The sequence below is a fragment of the Odocoileus virginianus genome, chromosome 33 (assembly GCF_023699985.2).
Source record: "Odocoileus virginianus isolate 20LAN1187 ecotype Illinois chromosome 33, Ovbor_1.2, whole genome shotgun sequence".
Classification (NCBI taxonomy): domain Eukaryota; kingdom Metazoa; phylum Chordata; class Mammalia; order Artiodactyla; family Cervidae; genus Odocoileus; species Odocoileus virginianus.
The window spans coordinates 40028846-40044122 of NC_069706.1; the positions used below are offsets into that span (position 1 = coordinate 40028846).

Genomic DNA, 15277 nt, shown 5'->3' on the forward strand with positions numbered 1-15277 from the left:
CTTGTTTTTGTTTTGTGTTTTAATTGTGTCTACTAGGAATTTTAAAAGTAGGTAGACCTTGCGTCATATTTTCTCTTAGCACTATTCTTCATCATCCAAACTAAAGGACAAAACTATGCCACATTATCAGTGATTATCAACTTACACGAGTGCACTCATGTTTCTCAACTGTGATTGGAATGTTTAAGTGTGTTTAAGACCTTTCTGAGAAGTTAGCATTTTCCTGAAGGCCCTGTGTGAAGAGACACTGGAATGGCACAGAAGGGTAAAGGCCAGGACAGCAGACACCTGCGGGGCAGTCCCTGCTGCTGTTTACAGAGGCCGCTGCCCCCAGGCCTGGTCCTTGGAGCGCCGCTGTGCTGGAGGGCTGTGTGTCAGGGTTGGGTGCGAGGACCCGAGGGGGCACCCAGGACGTCACACCGACTCCCTCCCCGTCAGTTTCCGCACACCCCCAGCAGCTGTTTCACGGGTTCAGTTCATGTGATGCAAACATGGTGTCAGCAGGTCTGCCTTGATGAGCAGAGCCGAGCATTAGTTCTGAGAATTCCTTCTGGACATGACCACGTGCCAAAGGATGGAGTCACAAGTGCATTTTAAATTTTTGTAGGAAGTGCTGGTATTGAGAGAGTTTTGAGTGCCCCTTTTTAAGTGTCACAGGTCTGCGTGCGTTTTTGAGAGAAGGCTGCCTCAGCTGCTGGGAGCGACCTTGAGCACGCTGTGATGTTGGCCGTGGTTTCTTCACCTGGGATGGGGCGAGGCTGGCGCTCAGCCTCAGAGCTGCCCGAGGCGCAGGGCTCACCAGGTGTGCAGGCTCTGCCCGGGCCTCGGTGCCCGGCGCTGGGCCCACCACCACCCCCCTGCAGGAGGAGGGTCAGGCCGGCCTTCTCAGCAAGTCCACGTGTCTCTCGGGAGTGTGTGGGGGAAGGCAGGGCCTTGGGGCAGCTGAGCGTGTTCTCCGCCGCCTGGAGTCTTCACCACGTGCAGCCACACCCTCCCTGCTGCCGCCGTTGTCCTGCCTCCGTGAGAACCGTGGGCAGGGCCAGGCTGCCTGCCCAGCGCCCCATGTCCAGTGACCAGTCCTGCCGACCAAGCTGGTGCAAGGCTGCCGTATCAGACGTGCCCACGAGGTGTCACCAGAGGGCCTCTGAGAAGCAGGGAGCAGGCGACTGGGACCTTCATTCGTGCAGGAAACCATGTCCAGGCGCCAGGAGGGGCGCAACCAGTCCCATCAGCCCCAAGTCAGTGTTTGCGGGTCGTCCGTGTTCAAAGGGATTGGGGTTTCTTAAGTGTATTTTCTAAAGTAGTTTTTACTGGATTTACCTGCTTTACTGTGCTGTGTCTCTACCGTACGGCAGAGTGAGCCAGCTCTGCCTTTACATGCGTCCTCTGTTCTGGATCCCCTTCCCAGCTGGGTTACCACGCAGGCCTCAGGGCACTTCCCGCGCTGGGCAGGAGGCTCTCACCAGCCGCCTGTCAGACGTCCTGTGGATGGCGCCTGCATGTCAGCCCCCGCCTCGCAGTCCTGGCTGCCACCCCTTCCCCCTCGGTATCCATGTTTGCTCTTGACCAGGCTTCCACGTTCCTTCTTCATGGCAATGCTGCGGCCTAATCTGGAAGGTGGGTTCTGAAGGGAGTTTCTGAGCTAGTCTCCGTTTTCCAGGTTTGAAGCCACACAGTGAGGACTGTGGACCTGGGCCCAGCACTGCAGCTGCCCTGAGACGGGGGTGTCGGGAAGGCGGCGGGAGCAAGGCGAGGCTGACTCTCCCGCTTGGTCGGGTGTAAGTGTCCGTGGGTAAGTGCCAACTTACTGCTTTATTTCATCGCAAGGCTGCGGTCAGCCACCGAGGTGTGCTGTGTGAGGGGAGTGGGTGCCGTGGAGGAGCCGAGGGGAGCGGGGGCCGCGGGGCCGCGGGGGGCGGGATGTGCAGGCAGTTGCTCTTCAGTCCTCCCAGCGGCCAGGTGAGCAAGCTCGGAAGTGTGCCCCGGGCGAGCCTTCCCGTGGACTCCAGCCCTGGTGCCATCTCGGCCCAGCTTGTGGGGCCCCCGAGGCTGAGCACAGAGCTACGTCACGCCCATGTGCCCACCCTGCAGATACTGTGAGATCATAAATGTTTGCAGTTTTCAGCTGCAAAATTATGTTGATGTGTTGTGCAGAAATAGAGAACACCACCATCTCCGGTCATGAAGAAGCAGCTTTGCCGCCCTCGCTCGGTCCCTTGGGTTGGGAGGCAGCATGGCTCACATTTAACAGGGCCGTCACTCATTTACAGGGTGACTTGGAAGTCGCTGGTTTTGAGTGGGGCCCAAAGGAAGAGGTCAGTTTGTAGTACAGATGGTCCTGCACTTGAGTCATGAAACTTGGGAAACCTGAGAATCACACACCAGACTAAGCCCCTGACGGGCTCACTGGTGTTCGCCCGTGACTGTGGAACCTTGGGCCAGATCCATTTCACCTGCTCCATTAATCAAGTCGTTTGAAGACTTTCTCTTCCTCGAGGCCTCACGGAGCCTGGACGATGAGATGCTCACCTGAGTTGTTTTCCAGGAGCCTGGAGTCAGCTGGGCCGGGTTCCTCCTGAGCTGGTTATGAGTGGATGGGACCTCCAAGCCTCCACGGGGCAAGCACGAATCTCCTGTCCATGATCTTTGACATCAGAGCTAACTTCACCCTTAGTCTCTAAGTGCATCCACTTTTGAACATGCAGAGGCCTGTAGCGAGGTTAACACCTTCATGGAGTGAGATTATCCCAGCTTTTTCCCATCACGTCTCCCCACACTCCCCATCCATCCAACCTCAGGCAGCCCTGCTTCTTTATCCCATAAGTGCCCTGGGCCCCTTGCCTTCGTGGAGGTGGAGCTGAGGTTTGTTCTTCCGTCTCTTTGCTTGGCTGATTTCCTCAGCGTGTTGGTTAGCTGTGCTTCTGGCAAAGTGAGCCTGGTCCGGCAGTAGTCGGAGCAGTCCATTCTCAGATCCACGGGGCTCTGTTGGGTGGGTGTGTCAGCAACCCAGTGCATGCTGACGGTGGTGGTTTTTCTTGCTTTTCTATCCCACTGTCTGTCTCCTGTGTATGTAGCTACTTTCTGTTGACTAGCGGTCATGCTATATGAGCAATTACAATCTGAGGTGTGGGACTTGATAGTCTTCTAAACTTGATCTTTTCTTCTTTCAGCCCACAAGCGGCACCAACAATAAATCCTGAATCATTTAAATGCAGTTTCAGAAATTGAGATGAATTCAAGGTGGATTTTATGCATTGCCTGTAAGAGCTGGTCTCTCTTTATATTCATGCCTACAGTGTAGCTTTTCAGGATTTCAACCCAAAGATGGGACGCTTACAAGAACCCTTCCTCTTGGCAGCCCTAAGCCTGCAAAGCTGACAAAATCTTTGTTCACATTCTCAGCCTTTCAGCTGTTTTGTTTCTTCCAGAACTGAGTGAAAAATGGCTCCAACCAGAAGGCTTACTTCTCTAGGTTTCCCTTCTTCCCCTTATTTTTTGGCTTCATGTCATCTATATATATATAAAACCATGTTTTTCAGCTATTTTCAATGGGAGGTTTTCAGGGGGTCACCTCTTCAGTTTCCAAACCAAGCTCTACTGCTTAGGGTGGCAGTAAAGCCAATCTACTGACACTGGGTTGTGGTGAAGGAAAATGCAGCGTTTGTTGCAGGCGCCAAGCAAGGAGTCCAGGCAGCTGGTGCTTAAAAGACCTGAAGGCTTTCAGGGAAAGGTTTGTAAAGACAGTGAGGGAGAGGGTTGTGGGGTGGGTGATCAGCTTGTGGACATTCTTCTGATTGGTTGGTGGTGATGTAATCAGGACTCAGCATCCTCAGTACCCCAACCAGTCTGGGTCTGCGTGCTTGTGGGCAGCACACAGCTCAATTCCCTCAACTGCCGGGGCTTTCAGCAGCTACAAAATAGCTAAAAGGACATGGCTCAGAATATTACCTATAGCTCTTGAAGGGAACTAAAGGTCTTTGACTTTGTTTAATGGCTATTATTATTTCATCTTGCTTGAATGTTTTCCTTTCTGCATTTTCTGACTTCTCAGATTAAAGCTATTCATTTTTAAAGTTTTTCTACAGACAAAATGGAGGCACTGGACATGGAATGGGGGAGTCCTGTCCTAGAAATGTCCCGTAGGGTCCTGCTCACTGACAGGCCTAGGAGGCTGAGGCTTTTCTACAGACAAGAAGCAGGTGGAGGACATGGGGTGGGTAAGTGGCTGGAGTCTCTTCCCTTCCAGGAAGGCTCCATAGCGTCCTGTTGGGTTACAATACACAATAAACATATTTGTATTTTATACTCTATATTATTTAAGCTTGTATGTGGATGAGAACTTCATTTTTCAGTGATCAAGAAGCCAGCTGGAGCAGCTTGAAAACGGAATGGTTCTTCCTGGAGTCGGTAAATTTGAACATGCTTATACCGGTGGCCCAGTCTCCTTATGTGCATGAGAGGCAAGCAAGGTGTTTTATACAATCAGAAACAAGTTAGTTGTCTGTAGAAAGTGAAACTAGAAAGTCCTGGCTTGCTGCCCTGTCTTCCACCCCAAGAAGCCCCCTTGAATGCACAACCCCGTCCAGCTGTCCCCACCTCACTGTCCCCAGCTTAGAAGTCTGACCAACCAGCGGTGGGCGAGACTGTTTAATATTTCTAAGAGCCGAAAAATGATTTAACTCGTGGTTGGTTTCATCAGCGTGGCGCCGCCTCAGACTTCAGACGCCCGGGCGGTCGGGCCCGCATCCACCTTTATCCTCTCTCCAGGCGACCTAACCTGGGTTTACAGGTGTCTGCAGACACACCGCTGCACCGACAACTTGGCGAGCAGGCGCAACGCTGTGAGCGGGGAAGTGGAGGTGGTCTCAGCAGAAACGACAGGACGGGATGTTCCCCTGCGCCCACGTTCTGCTCTATGGACACAGCGGGCACAGGCACGGTGACACACCACGTCCCAAACAAGCACCCTCGAGCAAAGCTCCCCTCAAGCTTCAAAACTCCCAGTTCACACACGGTGACGTCCAAGTTCAAGAAGTGACTGCGGCCCCCTCCCAAAGCCGGGGCATGGCAGACCCCAGGAGACCAGGCCCCCGGGCGAGGGTGGGGGACAACCTCGCAATCCTGCGTCCACTTTAAGTGACAGCAGTTAAAATCTACATCCTGCTGGAGACTAATTCTCGTGGACCGACCTGTGCTGTCCGCTTTGAGCCGGGGAACCTGCGGGGGGAAACTGCGGGCACCACCCGCGAAGCCCGAACGCGGAAGGTTGCCAGGCAACCGGCGGCTCCCGGCGCCCAACAGTGACGCCATCGGCCCCACCCCATCCCACGCGGCCGCTCCTCTCCATTGGCCAGAGAGGAGACGGAGGCGTCCTTCGACCAATAGGCGGTGCCGCCCCGGGGGGCGGGACCGCGTTACCTGGGCGTCGCGTCTGCCGGAACCCAGCGTCGACGGCCACGCGCAGGTAGGCGAGTGTGGCGTGCTGAGGGGTAGGGGGTCCCTGCATGGGCGCGGGGCCTGAGCGGCCGTCGGGGGTTCGCGGGGCCTGGCAGTCTTCCTTTCGGCGGCCTGCCGAGGGCGCGGGGACCAGGGCCCCGGCCGCGCCGGCGGTCCCCGCAGCCCCCTGGGTGAGTTCCGCGTGTCCGCGCGGCTCTAGTCAGAAACGGCTCGGAGCCAGCGAGGTCGCCTGAGGCGGGTGGGACGGCGGTGCTTGTGAGGACAGAAGACTGCGCAGCGCGGCGGGGAAACAAGACCCAGGGAGGGTCCCAGCGGAGGTGGGCCTAACCCGGCCTAGGTATTTCACGCACCCTGCCGAAGGAGGCGTCGGAAACGGCCTGGAGGGGCAGGGGCGGAGAACGGTCGGGGGAGACTTTTGAATGATTCGGGAGGAGGGGCGGTGCAGGTCCACTTCTGGGTGTGCTTCGGGAGTGGGGCCAGCGGGGTTCACCGTGGGACGGCCGAGTGCTTGCGAAAGAGGAGTTGTGGGTGACACCAGGGTTTTGGGCTTGAGCTGAAATCTGCATTTTACCAGATGACCTTTGATTGAGGGGACAGACCTTACCAGGGAGATCAGGTTTGTGGAGGATGATGGGCAGTGTGGATTTGACACGTCTTCTGTGAGACAGTGTGTGTATCGGTGATACACAAGGGTTGGCAGCGTGGTGGTGCGGCTCAGTGAGGAGCCTGGGCGTCATCAGCCCCTGGCTGGTATTTAAAGCCTCAGGGCTAGGTGAGATGGGGGAGTGAGAGTCAGTGGAGAAGAAGGGAGGCCTGAGCTGGGGGCCCTTGAGCATCCGCGGGCAGGGAGGTGAAGAGGTAGGAGGAAGGCCAGAGAGTGGCGGCGGGGCGGGGGTTGGAAAACGGAAGGAGAGGGCCTTTGGGAAGAGGGGCAGGTTGTGGCAGATACTGCTGTGAGGTCAGTGCATCCAGTCAGGGATGAGCAAAGCCGCACTGGACTTGGTGTAATCGGTGAGGCCCCATTTTAATCGACGGTGTCTATTGCAGCAGGTGGAAAGTCGTGCAAGCTAGCCTTGGATTTGTGCAGGGAGAGGGTGTCTTAAAGGGAGGGTGGGGGGTGCAGGAGTGGCACCCTGAAGAGAGGCATGGAGCTGGAGAATTGCAGTGAGCTGACTTGGGCCTCCTTCTGAGGGAGAAGACTCCTGCCCTCCCACTCCCCCCGATACACAGAGGTCCTGTCTTCAGATGCTGGCAGGACCCTCTTGGTAGCCTTCAGTTTTCTCAGGCAGGAGCTTTTTAGGGGGGCCAGAGTCACTGTAAGTAGTCACTGGTGGCTCAGCTGGTAAGAATCCACCTGCGATGCAGGAGACCCGTGTTCGATCCCTGGGTGGGGAAGATCCCCTGGAGAAGGGAAAGGCAGCACACTCCAGTATTCTTTCCTGAAGAATTCCATGGACAGAGGAGACTGGTGGGCTACAGTCCGTGGGGTTGCAAAGAGTCGGACATGACTAAGCACAACATAGAACAAAGTCACTGTAAAGATGCTGCCTTGACCTGCTAGAAACTGTTTTCAAGTCTTTACAGGCCCAGGTTGAGGCCCGATGTGGGAGGGCTCAGGAGGAGGCTGGCCAGGGTTTGGTCGGGAGAGGCTGTTAGCCGATGGGTGTCATTAGTGGTCTCAGTTAGAGCCTTCTGGCCAAGTCAGGTGGCTGCCTGATGAGGGAGTGGCTGGGAGGAGAAAGAAGCGGTGCCAGTGGGCAGCTCCCGAGGGTTTTCTTGTAGAAAACAGCAGAAACAGGGTGGAGAGCGTGTGGAATCAGAGTTTTCAGACGTGGGACCTCGTGGTTGACTCTGTAGAAGAGAAGGTCAGCCCATGGGGGAAGGGAATTGCTTAGTGCCATGGAGGCCCCTGGAGTCAGAGCCCATAGAGGCTCAGGTTTTCCACTTAGGGGGTCCGTGAGGCACTTGTCTAAGCTCAGTGATCCATCAGGAATCAGCAGAGGAGGGGAGGGTGTGTTGGAGGTCTGAGAGCCTGTGAGGCGAGAGGATGAACTGGTCAGCTGGGTGCATGGCCGCAGTCGGGAAGCAGGCTTTGCTGGGCATCCCTGGGGGTGGGTGTTGCGAATGCGACGAGAAACCGATCAGCTTGGTCCTGGGGCATCTCTGGCCAGGCAGGAGCAGGAACTAGAGTTGGGGTAATGAGCAGGGAGCTGAGCGTGTCTAGAGAGGCGTGATTGTAATGAGGTAGGAGCGGGCACGAGAGAGGTGAGGGACCTTAGAACGTGTGGGGATGTGTGGAGGCAGCGGACCACAGGTCCTGGCAAGGCTAGAGGGTCCCTGAGCCCCAGGGCACCCAGAGGGCCTGGCTGGCAAGATGCAAGGTGGGCTCACAAGGGGGATGCGGGGTTACGGGCTTTAGGTCACAGGAGGGGGGCCATGGGTTCAGGGAGCAGAAGCTGGAGGCCGTTCATCTAGGCGGGGTTCAGCATGGCCCAGGTCAGGAGGATGGGAGCATGGCTGTGTCCCGAGTGCAGGAGCTGGGGCTCCGGGTGCTGGCTCCTGTGGATTCCTTCCGGAGGCTTCCCTGGGTCTGCCAGCTCCCATCAGAGGCGACTTAGATGTGCCAGGTGAGAGGGGGCCTCAGGGGCTAAGAGTGATGCTTTCAGATTTTGAAAAGGATCTTTTTGCCCTGAGGCGGATTTATTTTTTTAAGGTCCGGTGGGTTTTCTTTTCAGCACAGAGCGGGGTAGCCTCAGCCTGTTGGCGCTGCCTGGTCCTCACGGGCGACCATGGCCCACCCGACACCTCACTGTCCTCCTCCTGTTGGTGGGTTATTCGCTTGTTTCACTGAACAGTTTTGAGCTGATGTCTTAAAATGTCCTCTTTTTGGCTACACTGAGTGTCTTGTGGGATTTTAGTTTTCTGACCAGGGATTGAACCCTGACCCTCAGCAGCGAAAATGCACAGTGCTAACCAATGAATCACCAGGGAATTCCCCCAAAATGTTTTTTCTTTTATTGTAGAAATTGCTGGAAAATAAAAAGGAAAAAGAATTCTTTTAATTCTGTCCCCTAAAATGCTAATGTCTTAATGTATTTCCTTCTGGTTTTCTCTTTTGTGCATATCTCTGTACAGTTGTCCCTACAGACGAGGGTCGTGTTATATGTACTCTGGTTTATAGCCCGTCCTTCACTCTATGTTGTGTCGTGAGCACCCACTCAGGGAGGAGGCAGTGGATCACAGGTGTTGGTGGGTGTGCGGGCGAGCTCCTTGGCTGCTAGCATCATCCGTTTCACAGTCTGCCACTGGACATTTACCGTGTTGTCCACTTTATAGTGTTAGAGGTGGTATCATCCTTTATATCAGGTCATTATCATCCTTATATAAATCTCTGTCCATGATTATTTCATTAGGGTCAGTTCCTTTACGTGGAATTACTGGGCCAAAGCATTTGGTTAAATGTTACAAAAGATTCATATTACCTTGAGGATGGGTGTACCAACTTACTCCCTTTTCATCATCCTCCGGCTAATGCTGAGTAACGTAATTTAAAAAAATCTTTGTAAAAGATGTTTAATCTGTCAGATTAAGTCAGTGATGTGTGCGTGTGGCCCAGAAACTCGGTGGTCCTGGACCTTAACATAAACCAGCAGGCAGCTGCTCCTCAGAGGCGAGCAGTGTCGTCTCCCCACTGTTTCACCTGGATGTTCTACATAGTAGGCAGACTGGGTGATTTTCTTTTTCTTTTGATTCACTGATTTTAGGCCCAATCTGTTGATTCCCCCTGAGAGGTGTGCCTCAGTGTCCTCATGTCCTGTCCCGCGGTCACAGGAAGTACAGGGTTGAGCAGGCACGAGGCACCTGGAACAGGGCCCAGTGCACAGGAAGCTCTGGGTCAGCGCTGGTTTTAGTGGTGACCACAAGGACAATTAGCTTTAACACCCACCCCTCCAGACCCTCCCCACCACCAAGTACAGGAGATCTTAAGTAGGTGTTGCTTGTAGAAATTAATCTGAGTCACTGGGATTTTTGCAGAAAGGCCTGTAAGGAAAGAACCCCAGTAAAGGGTCTTTTTGCGGTGACACCGCGATGCCAGGCCACCCGTGATGGTCGGTGGACAGTCAGGGCGGGGAGGTCCCACCTGGCTGGGGGACGCGAGGAGTGCCTTTGACACTGCAGCAGTGTTTGCTGGCATGGTGGGGGGAGGAGATGGATTTTCCCCTTCATTTAGTCCCCTACAAATAGCCCCGAGGCTTTATGTCTTTTCACTTACAGCAAATAACTTGGGATTAGCGGGTTTTTTGAAGTATATTCACGGGGGTGTGACCATGACCACAGCCTACTTTTGGGACATGTTTCTTCTTTGAGGAAGCCTGGTACCAGTGCTCACCTGCCCTGCCCCCCTCGCCAGCCCCTGGCTCCCACGTGGGTCTCTGTCTCTGTCATTTGCTTACTCTGAACACTTCATATACACGCAACTGTGCCGTCTGGTTTTCCACGACAGGCTTCCCTCACACGAGCCTTTCACGGTTTGTCCGTGTTATAGCAGGCGCCACTGCTTCCTTTCTGGCTGAATAGTCGTTCACCCGTCAGTCGGTGGGCCGTCACGGATACTGTGACTTGCTGCTGTGGACAGCCGTGTCAGAGTTCACGTGGATCTGCTCACTTCGCTGAGTACGTCTGTCTGTATGTCATCCAGGGCCACGTGACTGTGTGACTTGCTGAGGAACCGGCAGACTGTTGCACAGAGTGGCCACACCATGTTCTGCCCGCCAGCAGTGACGAGTGGGCCAGTCTCCACATGTCAGCGACACTTCCCACGGTCGGTCTGATGTCAGCTGTCCTCGTGCTTAGGAAGGGTGTCGTTTCATTTGGGTTTCCCTAATGAGGACCAGTACTGAGCTCCTTCATGGCTTCCTGTCCATTTGTATGTCTTCTTTGGGGAACTGTCTGTTCAAATCCTTTGTCCATTTTTAAAGTGGGTTGTCAGCCTTTTTTATTGAGTTGTGAGCTCCTCATTCATTCTGGATACAAGTCTTCTATCAGATATGAATTGCAAACATCTCCAGTTCTGTCGGTTGTCATTTTACTTTCTGGCTGACATCACTTACAGCACAGAATCTTGCATTCTGACACATTCAGTTTCTCTTTTTTCTTCTGCTTGTTTTTTTGGTGTCATGATGAAGAAGCTGTTGCCTAATCCAAGGTCATGAACTTTTGCTTGTGTGTGTTCTAAGTCACTTCAGTCGTGTCCGATTCTTTTCGACCCTGTGTACTGTAGCCTGCCAGGTTCCTCTGTCCGTGAATTCCCCAGGCAAGAATACTGGAGTGGGTTATTATGCCCTCCTCCAGGAGGGCATAATTCCTGACCCAGTAATCGAACCCGTGTCTCTTACGTCTCCTGCATTGGCAGGTGGGTTCTTTACCACTGGCACCACCTGTGACGTTTTACTTCTGTGTTTTCTGAGAGTTTTGCAGTTTCAGCTCTACATTTGGGTTCTGACCCATTGTGAGTAGTGATTCTGTATGGCGTGAGGTAGGGGTCCCATTCCTTTCTACATGTGGCTGTCCAGAAGTCCAGTGCCACTTGCTGAAAAGACTGTTCTTCCCACTGAATCACTGTGGCCCCTTGTTGACCATAAACGTAAGGAAGTGTCATTTCCTACAGCAGATATTCCTTGTCTCAAAGGTCTGCGTCACCATCTCTTGGGACTATTAAAAGAAACCTTTATATAGTATGGAAAAGACTTTTCTCCCCATTTTTAGCAAATAGACTTAGTGATTAAGCTTTTTAATGATAACGCAGAATGAATACAGATTTAACTTAACTTACATGGTAACTGGTGTGTAAATATTTGCTAAGCTTCTCTTGCTTCTCCAGCAAGTTAATTGGCTCGAAGAGCCCTTTGTCTTTTTAAAGCCCTAGGTCAACAGTCTCATTCTTTCAAGATTTCTTACTACACTGATTAGACCCTGCAGCCTCTGGCTTGGGGCACTTTCTTAAGATAAGGCTGACTCTTGCGCAGGCAGTTTTCTGACTGCATGGTGGTGAGACCCTCCTGGTGTGCTGGGGTCGCCGTGGGCCCTGGGAGGGCAGAGGCCCTCCTGGCGCGCTGGGGTCGCCGTGGGCCCTGGGAGGGCAGAGGCCCTCCTGGCGCGCTGGGGTCGCCGTGGGCCCTGGGAGGGCAGAGGGCCTCTTGGCGCGCTGGGGTCGCCGTGGGCCCTGGGAGGGCAGAGGTCGCCGTGGGCCCTGGGAGGGCAGAGGGCCTCCTGGCGCGTGTGCTGGGGTCGCCGTGGGCCCTGGGAGGGCAGAGGGCCTCCTGGCGCGTGTGCTGGGGTCGCCGTGGGCCCTGGGAGGGCAGAGGGCCTCCTGGCGCGCTGGGGTCGCCGTGGGCCCTGGGAGGGCAGAGGGCCTGCTGCTCTGGCCCCGCGTCGTTTCGCCTGTGGCCTGTGATTGGCTGGCCTGGCTGTGGGTGCAGCTTGGTACCGTGGTTCCACTTTCCCCTCCAGATGGGGAATCTTAAGGTGCTCTGGCATTTTTTTTTTAGAGGGTGGGTTCTGGGTCCTTTCCGTTACAGTCACCCTCTTCATAATCACCACTTTCCGTCCTTTTCCCTCATCCTGTTTTTGTTTGCATCGATCATCCTCGTTTCCTGACCTGTGTGTCTCTCCCGTCAGAACCTGAGCGCTCAGGAGCAGGTCCTCTGGGCCGTGTGGTCCAGTCTGGAGCCGCCCCTGCACCTGGTCAGCACCTGTGGGGGGGTGCCTGCCTGGGGGGCTGCTGGTGACCTGGGCACGTCCTCCCTGCTGACGTCGTGGTGGCGTCTGTTCACCTGCGTTGCACTGAGTCGTCAGTGAGACTGACGCCTTGGGAGGGGCCCCGAGGGCAGGGCAGGGCAGGCAGATGGCCCCTCGGACGGCACCTGGCCGGGGCCTCGGCACATTGCTCACGCCCCCTCTGTCCATGTGGCCCCTCAGAGAAGCCCCTGCCGCCGTCCGTGTCTGCTGCACTTCCTGGCACCTGCTCACCCCACCCACTGTGCTTTCTTGGCAGCATTTGTCTCTGTAAAAGCATTGACCTGTTCACTCAAATGAGCCTGGACTTCACACTCGAAGGGAAGCTTCACGGGTCAAGGCTCTTACTTCCCTTGCTCTTTGCTCTGTGTTTGGCCTCCAGCAGCGCCTGGCACAGCACCGGCCCTCAATAAACACTCGTGGAATGAGTGAGTTACGTGTTTGAGCCTCCGTGCAGGAGTCCAAAGTGTATTCTGGTGTCTCAGGAAGAAGGCATTGGGTTTGTGTCCGTTCCCGCGCAGATAGATGTCCGAAATGAAAGCGCCTCTGTTATAGAGATGTGCTGTATGTGGGTGTAAAACGTACATGTTACGTGCTTATGTCTGTATAGTAACCTATATGCATATATACAGATACACATATAAATGAAGCCAGCGGGATGAGTTTAGGATAAATAATACAAAATACGTTCTTATAATTTGTTAGAATAAAAGTTGATACTAGTAGGACTTGTAAATAGAGTTTTAAAGGACTAGTATTTTAAAAAAATTTTTTTCAAGTGTAAAACCTTGATAAAAAGCAAAATAAAACTGAGCTGCAGGGTCTGGGAGAGTCCCTTGCAGTCCCACCCTAGGTATAAAGGTGAAGGTTTGGTTGTATCCATTAGACGTTTGCCTGTAAGTCCGTGTGTAGCTTTCTCTGTTGTTTTATACGTGTAACTGTAGACCATTCTAGCGTCCTGTCCCACCTGCATCTGTAACACTGCTAATGGGTTTCAGTTATTGGGAAGGATTCCCTCTCCTGGTTTCTGCTGACCTACTCATCCCCTGCTTGATGAACGTGTGAGGAGGAGCGTGTGTGTGTGTGTGTGTGTGCACACACGCATCCCTGCTTGATGAGCGTGTGAGGAGGAGCATGTGTGTGTGTGTGTGTGTACACACATCCCTGCTTGATGAACGTGTGGGGAGGAGCGTGTGTGTGTGTGTGTGTGTGTACACACACATCCCTGCTTGATGAACGTGTGGGGAGGAGTGTGTGTGTGTGTGTGTACACACACATCCCTGCTTGATGAACGTGTGGGGAGGAGCGTGTGTGTGTGTGTGTACACACGCATCCCTGCTTGATGAACGTGTGGGGAGGAGCGTGTGTGTGTGTGTGTACACACACATCCCTGCTTGATGAACGTGTGGGGAGGAGTGTGTGTGTGTGTGTGTGTACACACACATCCCTGCTTGATGAACGTGTGGGGAGGAGTGTGTGTGTGTGTGTGTACACACACATCCCTGCTTGATGAATGTGTGGGGAGGAGCGTGTGTGTGTGTGTACACACACATCCCTGCTTGATGAATGTGTGGGGAGGAGTGTGTGTGTGTGTGTGTGTACACGCATCCCTGCTTGATGAACGTGTGGGGAGGAGCGTGTGTGTGTGTGTGTGTGTGCACACACATCCCTGCTTGATGAACGTGTGGGGAGGAGTGTGTGTGTGTGTGTGTACACACGCATCCCTGCTTGATGAACGTGTGGGGAGGAGTGTGTGTGTGTGTGTGTACACACACATCCCTGCTTGATGAACGTGTGGGGAGGAGTGTGTGTGTGTGTGTGTGTGTACACACACATCCCTGCTTGATGAACGTGTGAGGAGGAGTGTGTGAGTGTGTGTGTGTGTGTGTGTGTGTGTGCACACGCATCCCTGCTTGATGAACGTGTGGGGAGGAGCGTGTGTGTGTATGTGTGTGTGTGTGTGTGTGTACACACGCATCCCTGCTTGATGAATGTATGGGGAGGAGCGTGTATGTCTGTGAGTGTGTGGTTTGCACCAGCTGCCCGAGGCCTCCGCCCCAGCGCCTTGTACCCTGCCCTGCAGGATGCGCACGGCGTCGCTGCTGAGACTCGGAGACTGTCCTGCTTCCAGCCCTTGTTGGGCGCCACCCGCAGGGGCAGCAGGTGGGGTGGGGGTGGGAGGAGCGGGTCATTTTCTGTGTCTCCCCCGGGGTGGGCTGGACCCTGCAGATGGCCTTCCAGACCCCGTCCCTCAGAGGTCCCCGCGGCCGGCGACCCCCAGGTGGGAGGCACTCCCAGCGCCTGCCCCACTCCCTCAGGCTCCGGCACCTCCCTGGTCTTCCTTGCCTCCCTCAGCATCTGGTCCCACAAAGGAAGCTGGTTCTGGAGTTCGCGGGCGTCCTTCTGTCCGTATGAGGAGCTCGAGGTAGCCCTGTGCTCAATGAGATGGAGCTAGACCTTCTTGAACCCATGTTAGTCCTTCACAGAGGCCTGGTGGGGCTGCTTCCACCCCCATGGAGGCCACCCTGAGTCATCCGGCCACCTCCAGCCATGGGTGACTGAGGCCCGAGGGACTGCTCGACGGTCACCACCAGCCTGTGGGGCAGCAGCTTCCCTCATTGGTGGGGAAGTGTGTGTTAATCCTTGATAGTAGAAAGTGAGAGTAACTCCAATGCCATTAGTTAGCAAATAGACCAGTGTTCACAATTTTTCGAAAATCTGGATACTGTCACTAAAAAGGATATTTCTTGTCCTCTTTTGGGAGTGCGGGCGGCACTGCATGGCTTGAGGGCTCTTAGTTCCCCTAGCAGGGATTGAACCTGTGCCCCTACCGTGGATGCATGGCGTCTCAACCACTGGACCACCAGGGAAGTCCCTTCTTTTACTCTTAAAAGTCTGTATTCATGTTGTGATGGTAGCTGTGTTAAATAAAACCCTCAGGAAAAACTGGAATCCACCACACTGTAAGTTGTCCACAGGTGATGAAAAGAGGTGGTTTGACTTTGTCAAATTGACTGTATATTTC

The 15277-nt window shown here is 54.3% G+C and overlaps 1 protein-coding gene across 3 annotated transcripts in view; it reads left to right on the forward strand.

The window, feature by feature from the left end:
• The first annotated feature begins 5389 nt into the window (after positions 1-5389).
• The window catches only part of CHLSN (cholesin), a 67363-nt gene continuing 57475 nt past the window's right edge, over positions 5390-15277 (forward strand). Inside the window, exon 1 of one of the 3 annotated variants that reach the window (XM_020882345.2) lies at positions 5390-5464. Coding sequence is in view for 1 of the 3 variants with exons in the window: in XM_020882346.2 (XP_020738005.2) it covers positions 5505-5627 (123 nt within the window). In the remaining 2 variants the exon portion in view is untranslated. The other 2 variants (XM_020882346.2, XM_020882343.2) reach the window with 2 other exon arrangements.